This window comes from Macaca thibetana, chromosome 12 (assembly GCF_024542745.1).
Source record: "Macaca thibetana thibetana isolate TM-01 chromosome 12, ASM2454274v1, whole genome shotgun sequence".
Lineage (NCBI taxonomy): Eukaryota > Metazoa > Chordata > Mammalia > Primates > Cercopithecidae > Macaca > Macaca thibetana.
Genome location: NC_065589.1, coordinates 76881571 through 76902480, shown reverse-complemented (window position 1 = coordinate 76902480; position 20910 = coordinate 76881571). Strand labels below are relative to the sequence as shown.

Sequence of the window (20910 nt, the reverse complement as noted above, 5' to 3'; positions counted from 1 at the left end):
GCCCTGTTTAAAGTCTGTAAAGAACTCTAGGTCTTCTGGGGAATATAAAACAGTGTGATAAGTGGGCCAAAGAAAATAAGAATACCAGTAATGACAAAGGTGGAGGGGATGAGTATGAAAAATTAATCTGGTTGAGTTATCCAGGCAGAACCAAATGATGTGGCCTATGCAACCTACCAAGCTGACAGGTGACACTTTGCCATATCTCATCTGACTATCTGTATTAATACAATGGGCTTCATAAATTCTTGTTTTATGATTTATTTTAAATGAATGGATGGAATTAGATTTCTTTCAGATTAGAGATTTGGAAATTGAAATCAAGTTACTATTTATTTGTCTTCTTTCCCGATTATTTTGTCCACTATCCAGATTACAATGCTGTTTCTAGTGTGTATACACAGAGTACTAATTAAAATATGTATTTTGCCTTCAACACCCAATTTAGAGTATGAGCAGAACACTGGTTATCTATACCACTTCTTGATTTTCTTTTCACATTACCTGTCTCACATTTTTTCTTCAAAACATTTCTCAGCTTTGTCACCTCTTTTCCATTCTCACAGTCACCACCTAGAACCGCCCTCTGTTATTTCATACTTGTACTATCGTCAGTCTCCTAACCTTCTCCTTCATTTAATCTATGTAAGATGAATTAATCTTCCCCAAATCCCACTTGAAAGTTGTTTATTGGCTCTCTGATAACTACCAAATATTTTTCTTACCTTGCTATTCACATCACTCCACAATCTATATTTCCGGTTTTAACTTCCCTGGTCATCTATACTTCATGCCACTTCAATTAATATAATAACCATATGCTAATATAATTGCCAGATAATTGAGATGTCATTTACCTTGAAATTCCTTGTCTAATAGCTCCTTTTCTGAAATACTCTCCCCTCTCAAAGGCTTTAGTTCAAATAGCACTTCTTTCATGGAGCCTAACTTTGCCCCCCCAGTTTAGCCTCCTAAATAAAGAGGAATGTTTTCCCCTTTGAATTCAAGAATCAGAATTCTAGTACTGAACAGACTGTACAGATAATTCAGTATTGTGTTCTCATTTGGCATATGAGAAAAAATAAGGTTATAACAAGTTGAGTTCAGAAAGTAGTCTATAAATAGCATCTAGTGCTCTTTCCAGTCTACATGGAAGAGTTGCTCCCACTTATCTTGGTACCATATTACTGTGTACTAGAGTTCAGTGTAATCCTGACAGCTTGTAAGGTTTTCTAAAAATTTAAGATGCAAAAATATGTTCATGAATCTTCCAGGGCCTTAAGTGTCTTGAATATAGGAATATACCAGAGAGCTTTGAATACAGGAATAAAATAATGGTTGACAAAATGAATGGATTAATGAAGCAAAGTTTAGCTTAGTATTTATTGATTAAAGCATAATTTTTAAATGTTATTTCTGAATATGGCTGAGAATAATTAAGGAACGGAGCAGAGGGAGAAGTTTGTGCTTAGGTAATATGTATGAAAGGTTTACTTTGAAACTGGGGATTGATTTAGAGTTAAAATGAACTCTATGGAATTTATGATGCAAGCATGTATTCTGCAGCCGTGCAGCTCAGGATATGATTCGCAAAGTTGGCATACATTTGGCCCAGAGAAAAGTTGTATTTTTTTTGTGAATATAAAAGAACCTTATCTTAGAAAACACTTGGCACAGTATTGGGGAATTTACTATACAAAGCTATAGTCATATTTATGATGTATTAAATTAGACAATGAAAGATCATAGAAAAGATTGTCTTTTCCCAAGAGTTCCAAGCCATTCCTTGGTTCAGCAAAGCAGGAGGTGGATTAACTTTTTTCAGTCTCAATAAAACTGCAGTAATTGGTTCTCATGGCGGGAAGAAAGTAGGCAGAATTAGTCTGAATAAATTGGAAAGAACAAATTGAACTTTCAGGCTACATGAAAGGAGATGTCTGAGAAAGGAACTATCTTAATGAATTAATACTGTACTAGAGGTTGTTTCTTCTCAGAAGCTTTTTTTCAAAACAAACATCATCAAATAAAGTTTCTCTGCTCTAGCACAACCAATTCGATTTCTGGTTCATTACCTGCATTTTAAAAAATATGTCTACACCAAATGAAGGCTTGATGATTAAATATGCAAATTCACATTAGAAATTTTCATACATGCAGAAATGTCTTTTTATCTGAATTAATTACTTTTGAACTTCAATTCAACACTATTTATGAATTCTAGTGTTTCTGTAATAGAAATAAAGAAAATGTATGTGAATAAAAATAAAAAGTAGGCAAAGTAGGAATTATCCATTTTTAAGTATGAAGAATAATAATAGAATCTTTCTTTAAAAATCTAAAATAATCATACTGTGGGTTTTAATTAAGACAATTATTTTTGTAAGCTATGATATATCAGTGATCCAAACAAAAATTCTGACTTTTTCTGTCTCTCAAAAATAAGAACTCCTCTTCTTCTATAATACACTTAAACTTTAAGAATAAATAAAATATAGAGTTATGTTTATGTATGTTTTGACTGTGATATCTTTTAAAATCCTAGAAAGTTAGTTGGGAGTTACTTATTCTAAAAAGTGAGTTTATGCCTCAAATTTTATCTTAATGCTCATGATAAGATGTTTTTGTTTTATTTCTAGGTGTGTATTCTATTCTGCATAATTCAAATAAGTGGATTCTTTTATATTAACTTTTTGTTTACAACACAATTCACATGTGCTTAATTCAACTATTTCTTAATTTATTTTTTGCCTTGTTAACATTTTGAAAATAACCCCATATGAACTTACACAATAAAAAATGAGAATGGTCACAATCAATACCAGTCTTATAAAACCTGAAATATTGCACCCTAGTATCTGCTCATACGTATCAATAATCAACTGATGGTATCTCACTGGTAATTTGCAGGACCCAGACCAAGGTACTAAACAGCAGGGGCTGTATGCCTCAAACACTATTATGAGCTTAACAAGTTAAACTGTTTTTTCACATAATTGTTCTACACCAGGGTCCCCCGCCCTCACCAATCAAGTAATCTCCCCATAAATGGATAACTCCATATACACACAACTAAATCATATTCAATGAAACTTCATAAAGATATCAACCATTGGGGTTAAAATCCACAGAGGGTAAATTCATAAAGGTTTTTTTTTTTTCCCAAATGAAATTTAAGACAATTGAAAAGAGGGGATTAGGATGTAAATACTGTATTTTCCCTACTGTGGTGCAATAATAGTACCCTTCCCAATCCCACCCTCACCCCACTACACATAAGTCACAGTGCAAGGATTAAAGGTAGCAAAAGGGGTAATACAGTACCCATAATAAAGGGCTCAGGGGAGGAACCAGCGCTCCACCCCATCCAAGTTGGAGCAAGATTATCCTATACAAAATAGAAATATATAGTTTGTTATTAGTTAGAGATCTGATATGACAGAACATTTGGTGTTATCTTTTGTTCATGATGCTCTCTGTCTGTTTCCCTATCAATTAAGACTTGAGTTCTTTTGAAAAAGAAGGTATTTAAGATTTCCTAGGTTAGGAAATTAAAAATACAAATTTAAATACAAATTTTAATTATTCTAGATATTAGCGACATCAATTCACTCAGTTTAATTTTACAAGTTGAAAAATTTGGACTGGAAATTTGAAATACAATAAGTGTTTAAAAGCTGTCAGCCAGAAATGTGCATAAAACATGCAAAACACAAAGTGCAACGTGATGATAATTTATTTGTTACTTTCTAACTTCTTATGAAGCACTGTACAACATGCTTTATTCAGTAATGTTGCATAAAAGCACATGCTTTGAAAAAGTAACAGAACAACAAAAATAAAATGAGTGCCTGTGTTACGCTTTGACGCAGCTATTGCGATTTTATGCTGCTAGGGCAAAGAATTAAATGAGAGTTTCTGAGTATGTTCAAATCTCACTTCCCAATCATAATATCATTCTTATATCCAACCTCACCATCACTCGTGATTATATTTTTACAAAATAAAAAAATCCAAACACTAGAAGTATAAAAAATAGAATCAAGTATAAGGTTATTTTGACTCTACAATGCCAAACACGTATTGAAGAGATCAGTCATTTTAGTGCTGTGTATATGCTGTCATTATGAGGAATAGAGCCATATTCATAAATCTGACCATTTAAATGATTAGTTTTATCACTATCAACATTTATAAGGATTTTATGTCTAAAACTCCAAGTTTGAAAAGGTAACCTCTTTTAATATAAAGGGTATTATTGATTAATAATTATAGATATGGTTATTTCTGAGAAAATTAAAAGCATACCCACAAAACCAACTTTTTTATAGCAATGAAGTGTAATGTATGGAAATATCTGAGCACTTGACCAGTGAATGGATTTAACAAATTTTCAAATGGTCAGATGTAAAAAGTTTATAATATTTTCAAAAGTTTAGCATTGTTCAGATTTCATAACCCATATAAAATATATTACTTTGATTCAGGCAACATGTTTTCAAGTAGAATATAGAGAAATGATATTTTTTCTCCAGAACTGAAACTGCCAGTCTGAAACAAAACAAAGTGACATTTAATTGGAAAACAGACTTAATTTTTACATACCCCAGAGAGAATTTCTGATAACATTTTGGTGAAAATGTGAGGCTCTCTGTGAGAAATAAAAGAGGACTACTTGTATTTTATTGTACTGAGTTGTTGATAATGAGGAAAAAGTTTTCATATATATTAGGGAAATCGAAGACAAGTCTTATGTTCTTACGAAGTGACATTTATTATAAGACTTGAGAACATAAGGCTATAAACAATGTATAAAGTGCAAATGGAAGTCTACAATACAGCTTAGTTTCCATAAACGTACCTAATCTTAGGAGGTGAGAGAGCAATGATTTTCTATTGGAATCACACAATTTAGTGTTTTGTTTTGACAATATTTTTTAAAAAGCAGAACTAATTTTTTATATTATACATCTATAAATTAATGCTTCATGCTTTAACAAAAGACACGGAGAATAACAAGTCAATAATGGCAAAATTTCTAATCTGTTACGAATGATGGAAAATGATTATTGGGTCTTTAAGAAGGATAAAATAAAATTTGTGTGACTCTGACCAATAAGATGTAAGTTAAGGTTAATTTATAAATTATAGTAATGAGTCAAAATTATATTTTCTGTTCATTATAAGTGTTTATTATCATAAAAATGGTGTGGATTTGTATGTAATCTTTAAGTTAGTATTACTAGTTTTATAAATTCAGTCAACACTTAATATCTAACCATCTAACCTTGAATATATTCAAATAATGCAAACTTTGGCATTATACAGACAAAAATTTTAACAACTCCTTTCATTCTTTTCTTTACATTCATACTTAGGCACATGTGTGATTCACATTATTTTCAGGAAAACTCGTTAAGTACAGTATATCATCACAAAGAATAAGCACCTGATACAGAATTTACTTTAGATTATTATTGTATCATTACACACAGTACTTTAATAATGCATTTGCTTTTTTTTTGTATATAGATTTGTAAGGAAACTCCCAAGAAGGATTAGGAAATAAAGTCATTTAAATAAGCACAGCAGATAAATGATATTATATCATTTCAAGAGAGGCCTATTTCTCTTGCATATCACCTAGAAGTAAATATGCAACAGATAAAACAACAAAGTAGCAATTTTGCAAAAATTTGCCATTCCTTTTGCATGCATAGGTTTTCCTTTTTCTAAATTTAATTTAGTTTAGTTTTGGCTATATGCAATACTTCAGGTTCTTTCATTTTTCTTACCCTCATCCCTTCAAATCGAGATAAGGCTCTTAGAGGTCTCAGAGCTCTTAGTGTCCTGAGAGATTTGATGGCTCCAAGTTCTGAGTAACCCAAGGCATTTGCTGTTAAACTGACCAGTGAAACCTGCACACACAAAAATAATAACAATTAATAAATAGAATCATCATTCAATATGTAGTTCCTAGTTGCTATATATAACAAGTATAATTTTTGCTTATAATTATTCAGAAGGTAAATGTTCATTTTCAGTAAACCTTTAAAAAATTAAAGAAATATTTTCAGTTTGACGCAAATGATGTAACTTTTAGGACATTAATTAAAAGCTAGCTGAAAAAAATCCTTAAATGTCATATAATTTATCAATTGAATAATTAGGAAAAAAACAAAGTAAAAATTAGTAAAATAAAAGAAGAAATCAAGGTGGAAAAAAATTCATTGGCTATTCTTCCTTTATTTTATTAAGTTGCTGTTGAATTTATGGCTTTTCTTATAGCTAGTTATAAAATACAAAAACTGTTATTGTAGTTACAAAAGCAAGAAGTTTCTACCATGCATCAGTATATTCAACTAATCATAATTGGTATTCTCAGAAATTAATGAACTACATCAGTTTTAAAGGTGATATTTTGTCTTGGTAATACCTTGCATTTTCACTTGTTTAAAGTTTATTTTTACATAAGTAACTTAGAAAGAAATTCCATTACAAAACTTCTTCAAAAATCTTTACACTAATTTATGGCTTCTGCCATGATACCTGGCCCCAAGGGGCCAATCAATGAATATTTACCAAATACACACAGCAATAAATTTACTTCATTTGTATTCATTTGTAGGTAATATACGTGACTAAATGACAAATCTTATGTATCTAATTCTCTAAATAAGGAATTTACCAAAACTTTGCATTCAATCAAGATTACAATTTATTTAGTTAGGAAGAGGCTAGTATCGGACAATTCCACATATACTGGACACTATTTTTGTAAACTTTTCTTTTTAAAAATGTATTAATTGTATCATATTTAATACACTTCTTACATTTTTGATATGTGCTGTAATTAGTCTTTTTATAGAGTGCTATACTGATCTTCATTAAATAATTAAAACAGAACTTTGAAAATAAAGGTATTATTGTTACAAACTACAAAATTTTCTATAAAATTATTTTCTTAAAATGTTTCAAAAATGAAACTTAAAAACTTCCACCAGAAAGCCGATGTGTAATAAGTGTAATAGAAAAAAAAAACAAACCTCAGGAAGTTTTAAAGGGTTAAATTACATTTAGATTTAAATTATAGTGTAAAAAATTCTGAAATTGAAATATAATGTAACTTCTAATACTTGAAACCTCAATATTAGAAACTTCCTCCCTTATTGATGTGATAAAGCAATTCTTCCTTTGCGATTTCTCTCAATTGGCTCATTTCACAGGAACATTGTTAAGTTTTTCAAATAGCCTTAGCTTTGCCTTTGTTCAGGATCAAGGAGATATAATGCATGCATGATTCTTAGCTCAATAAACACCTTCCACAAGAAACCCTTATAGTCTTGCTGGGTTAGTATCTTTTTGGGGTAAAACAATACGAAGTCAGGATAATTTTGCTATAGCTTTCTAAAGCTTAAATTTTGCCAAGTTGATAATGGAAAACATGATGCTTAACTTTAACACATCTTGAAGTCAGTCACTTGTTTTCAGTAAATGCAGTATTAATCATTGGGCATACAAATTCTATAAAGGGCTGTTTGGGCTTGCCGTAAATCTAGTTTATATTCTAGGAAAACTTTCACTGCTACATAAAGTAGACTTGTCTTTCCCTATACTCTGCACACCTTACTCCCTAAAATGAAGTCATAATCCAGATAATCTACTATTTAAATCTATTCTTTAAAAAGTTTGAGTAGATCAAAGAGAATTTTTTTTTTTTTTTTTTTTTTTTTTTTTTTTTTTTTTTTTTTTTTTTTTTGAGACAAAGTCTCGCTCTGTCGCCCAGGCTGGAGTGCAGTGGCGCGATCAAGGCTCACTGCAAGCTCCGCCTCCCGGGTTCACGCCATTCTCCTGCCTCAGCCTCTCAAGAATTTTTTTTTAAATGACTATAGCACCCAACGGCATCACTGTTTTTATTGAGTGCCTTTAATACTGTACAAGTTTGGGGCCAAAAGTTTGGGGCCAAGAAACTAACTCAGTGGCACAAAATCAACAAGCGATGGTCCCGGGATACTAACTTGAGTCCGCTGATTCACAACATAAAGGATTTAAGTAACATACCTTTTAAGTTCCCTATTTCACTACTTTCCCTACAAACTGCTGATGTGTTGTTTTTTCTTTAGCTTTCTCAGATAACTAGAGAACTACCATAGATTCCATCCCCCAATGCTATTTTAAATCAGAATTAAATTAGCCCATGTCTTCCAGAAATGACACTGTCATTGAGTATATGCATTTAGTGGTTATTATAGTCTGTCAACATAACATAGTGGTCTGAGACTCACTATTTTAGAATTTGTATATAAATAAGACAAGCTACCTTGAACAGAGACAAAAATATGAATGATACCTACATCAACAATTAAGAAGTCCAGCCAACACCAGGCATTGGTGAAATATGTTTGATAGCCATATGCCACCCATTTTAGAAGCATTTCCAGAATGAAAATGTAAGTGAAAACCTTGTCAGCATATTCCAACATTGTCTTAATCGTCTTTCGCTGATCAATATATATATCTTCAAATGCCTATAAAGAAAATGTTACACATTAGCTTTCAAAAATGATTATACTCTATAAGCTATTTTAAAAACCTAATCATATATGCATATGACATTTCATTGGAATAGGAGGGCAGAGAAACAATAGTTACGGTTACATTTTTTTCCTCTCAAAGCTCTTTTACTTATTTCATCAGGGGAAAGACTATTGGTAGAAGAAAAAGAAAAGTATGATTCCAGTGAATTAAGTTCTTGATGTTGTATCCTGATGTGGCCATTGCAACTTGAAGTTATGTATTCCTTTTGTTTCATTTATTTTGCTTCCTCCTATTTTTTTTTTTTTTTTTTTTTGCTATAGAAAGGAGGTTGAAGAAATAATGAAAACTTGTGTTTTTGTAAAGCAGAAATTGTGATTGATCTTCACAGTTTCCAATTTTACTAAATAGTTGAGTTCATCCGCTTCTTTTTTGTTGTTTGTTTTTTTAATAGTTTATGTTTCTCAACAGACATACAGCGTGACAATGATTAAATGAAATTGCTTTTCATTTAGATTCTAATATATATTCTTCTGTTATGAACATCTTGATGTTTCACTTCTAAGTATGCATTGCTTTCAACAGTGAAATACTTCTAAAGTAGCATGTAGAAAATATTTCTTTCTTCAGAAAAATTACAGGTAAATATATGTCTGTGTTAGAATTATAAACTGAAGTTAAAGAAACTTGTACTATTGTTGCATTTTAATCAGGCAAACTCTTGTTTCTCTTTCTCTCTCTTTTTCTATCTATGGCTTAAGTATTTCCTTTGTGTCAGTGTTTCTCTAAAATTCTATCTGTATATTTATATTTTTATAAATAATTTTCATATAAAAATAAATTGATTCTGATGAAGTGAACACCTTCTTATAAAGATAAACCCATCCTTAAATGAATCTCTTAGGCATGCTGCCCAATATTTATTGTTACCAACTTTCATTATTTCCTGAGTAGCACAAAAATAGTGAGCATACAGTTGGAAAAAGACAGAGAGTGGTCCCTAAGGACTTACTACTGTCCATCAGAGATAATAATAATAAATACCATTTAGAAACAAAATTCATCAAAACTCAGAGAATATATATTCCCATCCCAGGGCTTCCAATAACTCTTTTCTTATTACACAATGAGTAATCGAATATTCACATCCTTTGGTGTTAATGAATAAGCTGAAGGGCTACACTTTCTGGACTACTTAGTAATAAGCAAAAATTAATGATTAGCTTCTTAAAATTGTATTTACATACATAGTAAAAGTAAATCCAGAAATGTAGAGTTATAGAGTAAATCTATAGTCTAGAGGATACAAGGTAGGATAATTAAAAATGCATGCATTGGATACTAAGACAATGAAACAGAAAGGATGAATACGTCATCAGTATTAGAATGTTCTAAAGATTAGTGCCGTATCACCTTTTCTTAATATTCACTCACCAGAGCACCGCTACTAAGGAGAATCATGAAAACAATGAAGGTCTCAAACCAGTTATGTTCAACTATTCGGAAACACGTCCTTCTCAGGTTCCACCATTGTTTTCCTCTGCCTTCTTCCACATTTATTTGACAACACTTGAATCTTTGTACACAGCCTGCAGAAATAGTGTTCAAATAAAAGTAGATAAAATATCTCTGCTTCCATAATATCCTTTAGCAATGTCCTTGTCTTATCTTTTTATTACTATGCTCATCTCTGTCTTGCTAGGGTAGCTCTCTAAGCCTAGAGTAGTAAGAGCACATTCATCAGCTGTGTGAAGTTGTGGAAATCATTCAGCCTCTTTAAATGGTTCCCTAGTGAACAGTATTTGCTTTGTCTGCCTCACAGTGTTATTGTACAAGAAAAACTTTGTAAATTACAAATAAATGTGAAGTAGCTTTTCCTTGTACCATATCATCCTGTTGCACTCTGTTGAAGTCATTCTAGAGAAGAACTTTAAATTGGACATTAAAAATGATAAGCAGAAAACTTCCCCCCTTTTTTAAAGGATAGAGAGTAAAAATGTAGATCTCTTCCAACAATCCTGCATTTCTAGCCATTCAGGATGTTTTTGTTATGTGCCTAGAAGGGCTTATGTAATTTGCAAAATTAATTTAGTTCACTAAAATGTAATTTGTATGGTTTGGCTTTGACTTGTCATTGCCTTCCTCACACATTGCTTTCACTTAGTCTAAATGAAATCAACAGGTACTTCTGAGTACTGTTGTAAGCACAAAGGTACACTTAGCTACACACACAAAAAGGCACAGAACATGTACCTTACTCCCAAGAACCTTACCAAAAAAATCTGGTTTTCAAAAAAGAAAAAAAGAGATATAAATACAGGATCCCTGCTCCAAGGTAAAAAAAGGAGGGAAAGATGTGTTTGAAGAAGAAGGAGAAAGGGAATGAATGGAGAAAAGGAGGAAGAAAAGAAGGGAAGGAGGAAAGAAGGAACTAAGGAATGAAGGAATGGAGGAAAAGAAGAGAAAGAAGACAGTAAAGCAACATATAACAGTTCAAAAAGAGAAAGAGTTTTCATAGGATAATATATGTTATCAGGTAAATTAAATGGAAATATTTGTTACAGCCATTCAGAGGAACAAGCTGCTCTTCCACCATGGTCAGACGAGGGTAGTTTTGAAGAGGACATTAAGTGATATGCATGATTTGTATAGGGAATAGAAGAAGACTGAAGGTATACTAGGCCTATGAAAAAAATAACATCAAATATAAAGCATGCATATTTCCAAACCTCAAATTCCCAGGGACATCAGACCACAGGAAATATTAGTTGTAGGAAAAACATATCTCTTCTATCTATTGCCCATACTGCACCAGTCTTAACTTGTGACGGGTTAGGTATTGAGTTTCAAGGGCCGTATTTATTCCTCACTTCATCCAACAATCATTGGAAACTGATGTTTTCATTAAAGAAACACAATTTAGCACTAGCAATCCATTTAGTTTTAGCAGTCAGAAAGTTACCTTTAAGGCAAATTCTGTGTAGGATCATTTTCACTAGTGGTTTAAAGATGCTAACTTACTGTGAAATCACCATTTAATTTAAAAACATAAGCTAGAAGTTTTGATGACATTAAAATATCTTTCCTCCATGTTCTTAATCTCTTCCACGTATTGGGCAGATATGATCAAAGCACAACACTAGATTTTTAATTTTTTTTGTCTATCAACATATTAGAGGTAATTGAATTATATCAATTACAAAGTGCCGTTTTATTATATGTGATTTATTTTAGGTGACCAACAGCTAAACAAGCTGCACTCCAAATGAAAGATTAATATTGGGATTCTTTTCTTTACCTTCAGTGAAACAGGCTTCCGGTTCAAGGGTTTCTTCAGGTTCCACTACGGGCTGTTCTTCTGCAGGTGCGCCGATGTCCACAGTGCTACCTTCTGAGGAGCTACTGCTTCCATTCAGTTTCTGTAAGTGAGATGGACGTAGAAAGTAAAGTCCTTTCATTTTGACTGCCAATAAAGGATTATTACTATAAATTTGTTTTTTTATTCTTCTTGAGGTAGAGATATTTTTAGAGAAAAAGAGAGATTGAATAAGAGGAGGAAATCAGAAAATCATTGTCTATGTTAACTCTTTTACCATAATTCACAATGTAAGCATGAAATCAGATTGCTGTGTTATGAGGTTACAAAAGGCCATCAGCCACATGTACTGAGCAAAACACTGTCCTGTGGATTAGAGAAGCAGGGGACAGAGGGAAGAGAAGAGGGAGGAGGAGAAAGGGAAAAGGAACAGGAGAGTAAGGGAAAAGGAGCAGGAGAGAAAGAGAAAACTTGCCTTAGAAGATAATAATGTCGTTAGGTTATTCAGCAGTTTAATGTTTGACTTTACATATTTCTTTAACAATGTCTTACCTATGTGTGAAAATACCACCTGTTGTTTTCACTCATGTTACTGAGATTCATGATTAAGGCGTTCAGAGTTATTTACTATAAATGTACTCATTTGGAGAGAAATTGTTATAAAATATGTTAAAAATTACATCAATAAACAACCTTAGAGATATTAGATAGACATCTTCAATTTCTGGCCAATATTTTAGAGCCTGAAGTGTTGTAAAATGAGATAAACAGTGTGTGGGAAAATTCGGTTTCCTCTGACAAATCATGTTTATGTTAATATGCCATGTGAAGCTGAAAGAACAAAATCTAGTTAAACAACAACAACAATAACAATATCCTTCATATTTTGACAATAGTGATAGGATACTCATTTCTCTTTCTATGGTTCTCAGAAGACAAAGATGGCAGAGATAATAGAAAACAATAACTTACACATTAAGATAGGAAAAACTCATGAACGCTCTTTCTGAAGACCAGCAAACTGGCTTATAAGTTTTTGGCAAGTGTAATTAATTCATTAATTTATTCAACTAATTTTTTTTGAACACTAACAATATGCTACAAGCTGAGTATTCACTGATAACTGAAATATCTGTAATCCTTATTGGAGTATCAAATCTAGTACAGTGTTTTCCAGACTTTAGGCTTGTGTAGACCCTCCAATAGGCATTCAAGTGCACACGATGACAAGCCATTCAACCCGTTATCACAATATTGTAAATAGTAAAAATTAAGCACAATATTACAATTGTTAATAAGAATTTCACATACATAGAAGAGTGTTGATATTTCAGAAAGAGTTTCACCAAAATATTTGCATTTGCTTGAAGAAGTATAGCTTATATGTCTGGGTCCATATTTAGTTGCCTTCTTTCCTTTCCTTTTCATTTCTTAAAATAGAAAAACTTAACTGACAGCTACAGAAAATTAGGACCTATAATGGTATATAACTCTGTCATAGTTCTGAGAAGTCAGGTTGAAGATGGCCTTTGAAATTACAAAAATATTTCTCACTGAAGACTAATTTCAACATTCTAACACATATTAAATAGACTTGCATACTATACTAAGAAGCTGAAAAGTTGATTGTTCAACATGAAAGCCAGTAGCAAATAGATTATAATCTACTTTTGGGTTGCATTTAGCTTTGACTATATTTGTGTTCTGTTCTAGCATTTGCACTGAATTAAAAATGTATCCAGGAATAAGTCATTGGTTTCTTCCTCTGACAAAGAAAGAAAATCACCTAATGGCAGGCATTAGTCACATTCTCAGTCAAACTACTCATAACATCCCATAGTCTTCTGAAGAAATTCTTAGGTCTTATCCTCAACATTACACAGATTCATCATTTGGCCGTAAAGTGATACGCCTAGGCTGAGACTTGTCACTTCAACAAGTGCCTTCATATTTTAAAAATGACCTTGATTGGCACTCTCCGGGCCATAATAAAATTCATTACATATTTTATAAAAACCATGTGAACAACATTTCATCACTCATTGTTCTTCACTGTAGAAAAGCAATCTTGTGTAAGATGCCCATTCTTCATAAAACAATTAGATAATGGGATTTGAGAATTTTAACAGTTTTCACAAAAATTAATTAAGAACTAGAAAGGATATTATTTCCTGTGAATAAATTTGTGTAGAGAGGCATTCAGGTACAAAGAATTATAATAGCAAATCTACTTCTCTCTCTCTCTCTCTCTCTCTCTCTCTCTCTCTCTCTCTCTCTCTCTCTCTCTCTCTCTCTATATATATATATATATATATATATATATATATAAAACTGTTATCTGCTAGATCTGATCCCTACATAGTTTTCCAGTCTACATCAAGACTCACAAAATAATAGAATATTAGCATAAAAATCTACTCTTCATCAGTATAGGTTGTCAGTAATAAGCAGAACAAAAAGTTGCTGAGTAATTAATCTTCATGTAAGTGCCACACATAAATGACTGATTCTTTGCACATAAGTGTTTTATCCAATTGTAAGGTGAATTAAATCCTGGCATGAACATGTACATAAAAATTGTTCTTCCTTGATTACTAGTAATATCATGCAATTACTTGTTCTAAGACAAAGACTTACCTGACTTACCTAAGTTATGACTATTTTCTGTGAAAATTACAAGAACTCAAAAGAACTTATGTTACTTTTTGACACATTTTCAAAATGACATTCTCTGAAGAAGACAAATAGATCAACAGTTCAATACATTTTAATATTAAGATATTCATCTTATATTTCTTATTTAGACATTTATTTTTAGGATGCTTACCTAAGATGGTCACTCTTACAGAATTACTTTTTAAAAATACATGTAGACTTATAGTGTTGTTATGTTTTTGCATTAGAGTCTCAATTCACTAAAAAAAAAATCTGAGTTTTAAGTTTATATGATTTCCATTCCTATTTTGTCTCTTTACACCTATTTTATCTTTACACCAAGATTGTGTAATGATGATATAACACAATACGAGAATAACATCAAAATGGAAAATTGAACAATGCAAGAGTTGGCATGCATTTGGACACACACAAACTCTACCCTGTCTACTAAATGTTAGTAAAGTAAACTTACTACTAATTTCAAGTACATGAGCAAGTGCTTGTAAGTACTCATAGTACCTTGGTAACTCTTTAAGAATGTGGTGGATATTAAGAACATTATAAGATTGTATGAACTGTATGATTGTATGAACATTACAAGATAATATGAACTCTAAATTAACTTATATTTAAAATATGTTAAATGTTTCTGAATACATTTGCTATTTCATGAGGACTACTTTATAAACAAACTGGGACCGTGGGTGGGTTGTAGATCCAGGAATTGGTGAATAATGTTACTTCTCCAAATCGTAAAACATTAATGGCAAAGCCAAAGATAGTCACAATGGATGGATACAATATGCTTCTAGGTATGTTTTTTTTTTTTTTTTTTAATGCATAGAGCTTGGAGCCACTCCATATTTCAGAAGTTTTAAGATGATTTAAAAGATGATCAAATGCGCTTATTAGCATTCTATTGGAATATCTGCACTTGGAAAGTTCACAGGTCTAGACGAGTGATCTTCTACATGTTTACAAATTAATTTTAAAACTTCTTAAAGCAATATAAGTATATTCTACAGTCTGTCTGAACTACAGTAGGAAAGTGGAGGTGTGCCTAATAATGTTCAAACTTAGCATGCTCTCAATCTAAGTAATGACTTTTTAAACAATCTTAAACGTACTTCTTTAACCAAATTCTTGATTCTGCAATATCACTCTTTCAGCACCCAGACTCAAATTTTTTTTGTTTACTTTAACTTATTTCAAACATTGGCAGTAATCAAAAGACAGTTTTCCTTATTTTATCTCTGAAATAACTATTTTCTCAGCCAGATTCCAAATTCCCGTGAAATTTCTGTTCACTCTTTTACCTTTTCTTTGTTTATATATATAGTTATTTATATAACTATAAATAAAAATGGCCATCCTCATTCTAGCCTCATGCAACTTAGACCTTTGTGGTCCACAAAGCTTAGTGTATGTATGGTGAATGACTGATAAACATTTAGTGAATGAATGAATAGATGAATATCTCTGTTTCAGATATTAGTGATGGATAAAGTTTTTGTTTTCGACTTAGAGTTCCAACCAAATCTCCCAAATTTGTCTTTCACAGATAGAAGCTGTGTGTTAATCAAGGCGAACTTCTTAATATTCTCTGGCTTTTTCTCAAAGTGATTTTTCCTCCCATCAATGTGGAAGAGTAATAATTACTCTCTTATTTAAACCCCTTTCAACACTTTATAGGCACTACTTTGGGCGCATATTGCTTTTTTATTATAACTTCTCTTCATTCTAATGGACTTACAAAATGACACTTGCAGTTTTCTCAGTAAAATACAATAACTGATGACCTTGATGTGCAAAAATTGCTCAGGTAGTATACCTGCATATTTGTATTTTCACCAGCTGAATGGTATGCTTACCAAGAATAAGTTATGTTTATTTTCTAATCAATGTACACTATTCTAAAATACTGTAAGTGTGTAATTTAATCTTGTAGAATTTGAAAAATGCATTTAAAAAGTGTTGTTGTATTTATAAAGACTAAGTCAAAGTCATTGAATAAATGTAATACAGGTAAATCCCCCACATGGATACATGTACATTAAAAAACTATAAAATTAGGTGTGAATAATTATTTTTAAATAGGTACTATTATAAATTTCTAGAAAGAGACTAAATTCAGGTTGCTTTATATGATTCATTAAGATATTTGTCCTCTTGGGGGAAAAAGAAACTAAACAGAAGCAATAGATGATGAATTACAAGTGCAGCTCATGCTAAAGCGTTGATGTAGCACTCCAAACAATGAACCCATGCTACCACAAGGGGTCTAAAGTGATGTTTTTATATATGTCACTTTTATTTTGTAAATAAATGGAGCAGTTGAATATTTGGATCCAGAGGAGTGTATACATCTTTCAGGAACAATATATGATTGAAAATTAGATTTTAAAAATGATATTCATATTTGGCTTAAGCTCTACTTCCCAAGTCAGCATTTTGCAAAGGGAGGCTGGTAAGCCACATCATGGCTAACCCCTATGATAGACCTTGATTCTCATAATGGTAAGAAGAATTTTCCCCTAGTTTCAAATCATAATAACATCAGAAAAAGTGACACGTGAATATTAGAAAGATTAAACCGTAAGCAACGGGGCTTATGTCAATGAATTACTCTAGATAAACGATGATAACCTGAGAGAGGTGTTAGTGCTTTTTCTGGAAATTTATATATAATGTAAATAAATGAGCATTAGTGGAAGAAAGGAAAAACAAACGAAATAAGTACACAAGTGACTGAACTAAACTGTTTTTAGCCAAAATATGGGAAACAACAAGAGTTTTGATCGGCATGTTAAATAAGGAATATCAATACAGAAATTAAAATTAAATCAAACAAATAATAATCCTTTTTACATAGTCAATAGATTAAAATAAATAAAAACATTAATATAAAAGTCACCAAGATCTTCTCAAAGATGATAGTAAGTTTTTCAAAATAAGAAAGGCATTAAGCTTAAACACTTAATTTGTATAAATTATATCTAAAATGCTACATGCTTAGTCATTAATGTACTTTAGAACTTAGAGAAAGTCTATCATCTGCAGATGATAAACTACAGCTAAATTTCAATCAACAATTATACCAACATTTAGTATGTATGTTGCAATGAAAGGCATTTGTCCTACTAATATTACAGAAGAGGTGTTTCCAGCCAATGTTCTGCAGAGATCTCACTCCAGCCTTAAGTGGCTGAAGGCTTTAATTTGAGCAGGGAAGTTCCACTTTCATCTAATTTATGCATGATACATGAAAAAATTTGATTGAAATGTTATTTAAAAAGATTGGAAAACTGCCTACACTCTCAGCTACTTCGGAGGCTGAGGCAGGAGAATTGCTTGAACTTACAAGTTTGAGAACAATTTCAGCATTATAGCCGGATCCCATTTCTAAAATAAATAAATAAATACATAAATGAACATTTTAAAAATATATTGGAAAACCATAATTGAATCAAAATTTGGGGAAATGCATGCCCAAATTTAAAAAGAAGATATCAAATGAAAGAAAAAATATGTGTGGTGAATATAGGGAAAATTATGTGGAATTTAGTATCATGAATTTCAGTGGAAGAAAGGTGATACAATGAAAAAAGTCTTCAAGATTTAGCAATTTCAGATAAAACAACTTGGCACTAAACTAATGCAAGGAGCCATTATTTTAAAAAGTCTCTTAAAGTTTAGAATTTGTCACCAACACCACTAGTAACTGGGGGGTGAGGGGGTTATATCAAATGAAGAGATAGTATCTTTGTGGGCATTAAAAAAAGTTATTTCAGAGGTTTAATCTATAAACTTGAAGAAGAATTGACAGTATATTGAATGACATGTAAGAATCTCTTCTTTATGTCTGCAAACATGCTTTATTCATGACAGTCTGTAGTAAACAGAATTCTAAGATGGTCTCCAAAATTTCTGGCCACTGTTATCATGCCTTGTATATGGGCAGGACCTGTGATTTGCTTCTAGCCAATACAATGTGGCAAAAGTAATGGGATGTCACTCACATGATCTTGTTACACTGAATCATTTTAGAAAAGTTGTAATGTTTTCTTTTTTCTCCAAGAAATAAATAATTAGTAGTTCTGACTTTTTAATGCTAAGTACCAACAACCAGGCTTATCGAAGCAGCAAAATGTGAAAGCTTTGCTACGTGAAAACATATTCTACCAATCAGATAAAGTTGACAAATTATACTCAGGTTTTTTACTGGAAGCTCAGAGGGACTGGAATTGAACATGACCTCAGAAAAGTACAATATTCAGATTGGTAAAGTAGATCTGGATAATATAATTGATTTGGCAAAAAACAGTAGGTTAAAGAAAAACTGGGATACAAAACTCTTGACTTTAAAGCTCTTTAAATTCAACATGGTGCCTCTATGAATATTTTATAACTATACATCATTACAATAAGTATGTATGTTGGTCATTTCATTTGCATATATGCAGAATATGTGCATATATTATCATGTGGTAAAATGATCAATATATGGAGTAAGCAGATGATGTAAATTACTTTATACAGCCAAGCCACATCTGTCACTCACCATTTCTGAACTGACTATTCCAAGAACTTTTAAAACAAGTTATGGCCTCCAGTGGAGCCAACAATCTTATTTTTTCACGCTTCTCCTGGCCCAGGCCACATTAGTGGAAAGAAAGCCACCGATAATAAACTGGAAAGAAACCGAGACCTGGTTTGACCTCTCGCTTTCTGTGTGGCTTTGCTCAAATAATTCTTCCTTTAGCCCATTTTTTTAAATATGTAAAATGAGGAGATGATCTTTAAAGTTCCAGCTTTAATTTTCTATGACTTTGGAGTGTTTTGGAATTTGAAATGATACATTTGGAAAGTCTTAAAGCAAAGAGAGATGTGATGTGAGGACTGAAGAGAAGGTGATGAGGGAGCAGATCTGGACTCTGGAGGAGAAAAGGATCAGGAAACTCAGAGTGGGTGTGGCTGTTGGGCCTGCACAGGATGGGTAACATGCTGGGACTGTGGCTAGAAAAGTCCTGTGATCAGCCTGGGCAGCATAGTGAGATCCTGCTGTCCCTACTAAAAAAAAAAAGAAAAAAAATGGTGTCTTAAATTTATTATTTATTTATTTATTTATTTATTTATTTTTGATACGGAGTTTCACTCTTGTTGCCCAGGCTGGAGTGCAGTGGTGCAATCTCAGCTCACTGCGACCTCTGCCTCCCAGGCTCAAGCGATTCCCCTGCCTCAGCCTCCCAAGTAGCTGGGATTACAGGCACCTGCCACCACGCCTGGCTAATTATTTATATTTTTAGTAGAGACAGCGTTTCACCATGTTGGCAAGGCTTGTCTCGAACTCCTGACCTCAGGTGACCCACCCACCTCAGCCTCCCAAAGTGCTGGGATTACAGCGTGAGATACCACGCCCAGCCAAATTTTTTTTTAAATAGCTGGATGTGGTGGTGCATGCCTGTAGTCTTAGCTACTTTGGAGGCTGAGGTGGGAGGATGGCTTGAACCCAGGAGGTTGAGGCTGCAGTGAGATATGGTTGCGTCGCTGCACTCCAGCGTGGATGACAGACAGAGTGAGGCCCTGTCTCAAAAAATAAACAAACAAACAAATAAATAAATAAAAAGAAAAATCCTCTGATCATCTCTGACCAAGGAGAAGTAAATAGCTATTCCCATCTTAGAAAGAAAGAAACCATCCACATATAGCTGGGCGCTTAATTTCACTATTAGCTGTACACGAAATATTCAATTACTAAACATTTATTGAAGGTACCATGTTCTGAGATTTGTAAGTATCTATCTCATGGGTCTCCTTCATCAGCATAATGCATTATTTACATGGGTTTTTGTTTTGTTTTCCTTTTTATGTGTTGCTTTTGTTTCTTCTTTTTTATTGGCCAAATTGAAAAGTAGAAAGTACACTACCGTTGTTTTGATATTAATTTATTTGATAACAATTAGGAGTAATATTTCTAAAGGTTTGTCTTCCAATTATATTTTTTTGTGACTTGTCTCTTTTGACTCTTATTTGTTCATTTATTTATTTGAGACAGGTCTCGTTCCGTCACCCAGACTGGAGTGCAGTGATGCAATCACAGCTCACTGCAGCCTCGACCTCCCAGGTTCAAGCAATTCTCCTGCCTCAGCCTCCCAAGTGACTGGGACTACAGGTGATGTCACCACACCCGGCTAATTTTTGTATTTTTTGTAGAGACAGCATCTGATCCTCAGGCTGGTGTTGAACTCTGGAGCTCAAGCAATTCACCCACCTTGGCCTCCCAAAGTGTTGTGACTACAGGACTGAGCCATGGTGCCTGGTCTTTTGCCTATTTTTCTATTGGAGTGTTAGTATTCTTCTTTGATTGCAATTGCTCTTTACACATAGAAAATCATTTGAGTTTT

General features: G+C 32.6%; 1 protein-coding gene across 6 annotated transcripts in view; it reads right to left on the bottom strand.

Annotated features, from left to right (window-relative positions):
- SCN1A (sodium voltage-gated channel alpha subunit 1) overlaps window positions 1-20910 on the bottom strand; it is a 160797-nt gene that overhangs the window by 14770 nt on the left and 125117 nt on the right. For all 6 annotated transcript variants that reach the window (XM_050752501.1, XM_050752504.1, XM_050752506.1 and 3 more), the window contains 4 exons: window positions 11831-11951; window positions 9967-10121; window positions 8352-8525; window positions 5793-5915 (listed from right to left, as the gene is read on the bottom strand). In XM_050752501.1, the coding sequence (XP_050608458.1) occupies window positions 5793-5915; window positions 8352-8525; window positions 9967-10121; window positions 11831-11951 (573 nt within the window). The remainder of the gene's footprint in view (window positions 1-5792; window positions 5916-8351; window positions 8526-9966; window positions 10122-11830; window positions 11952-20910) is intronic.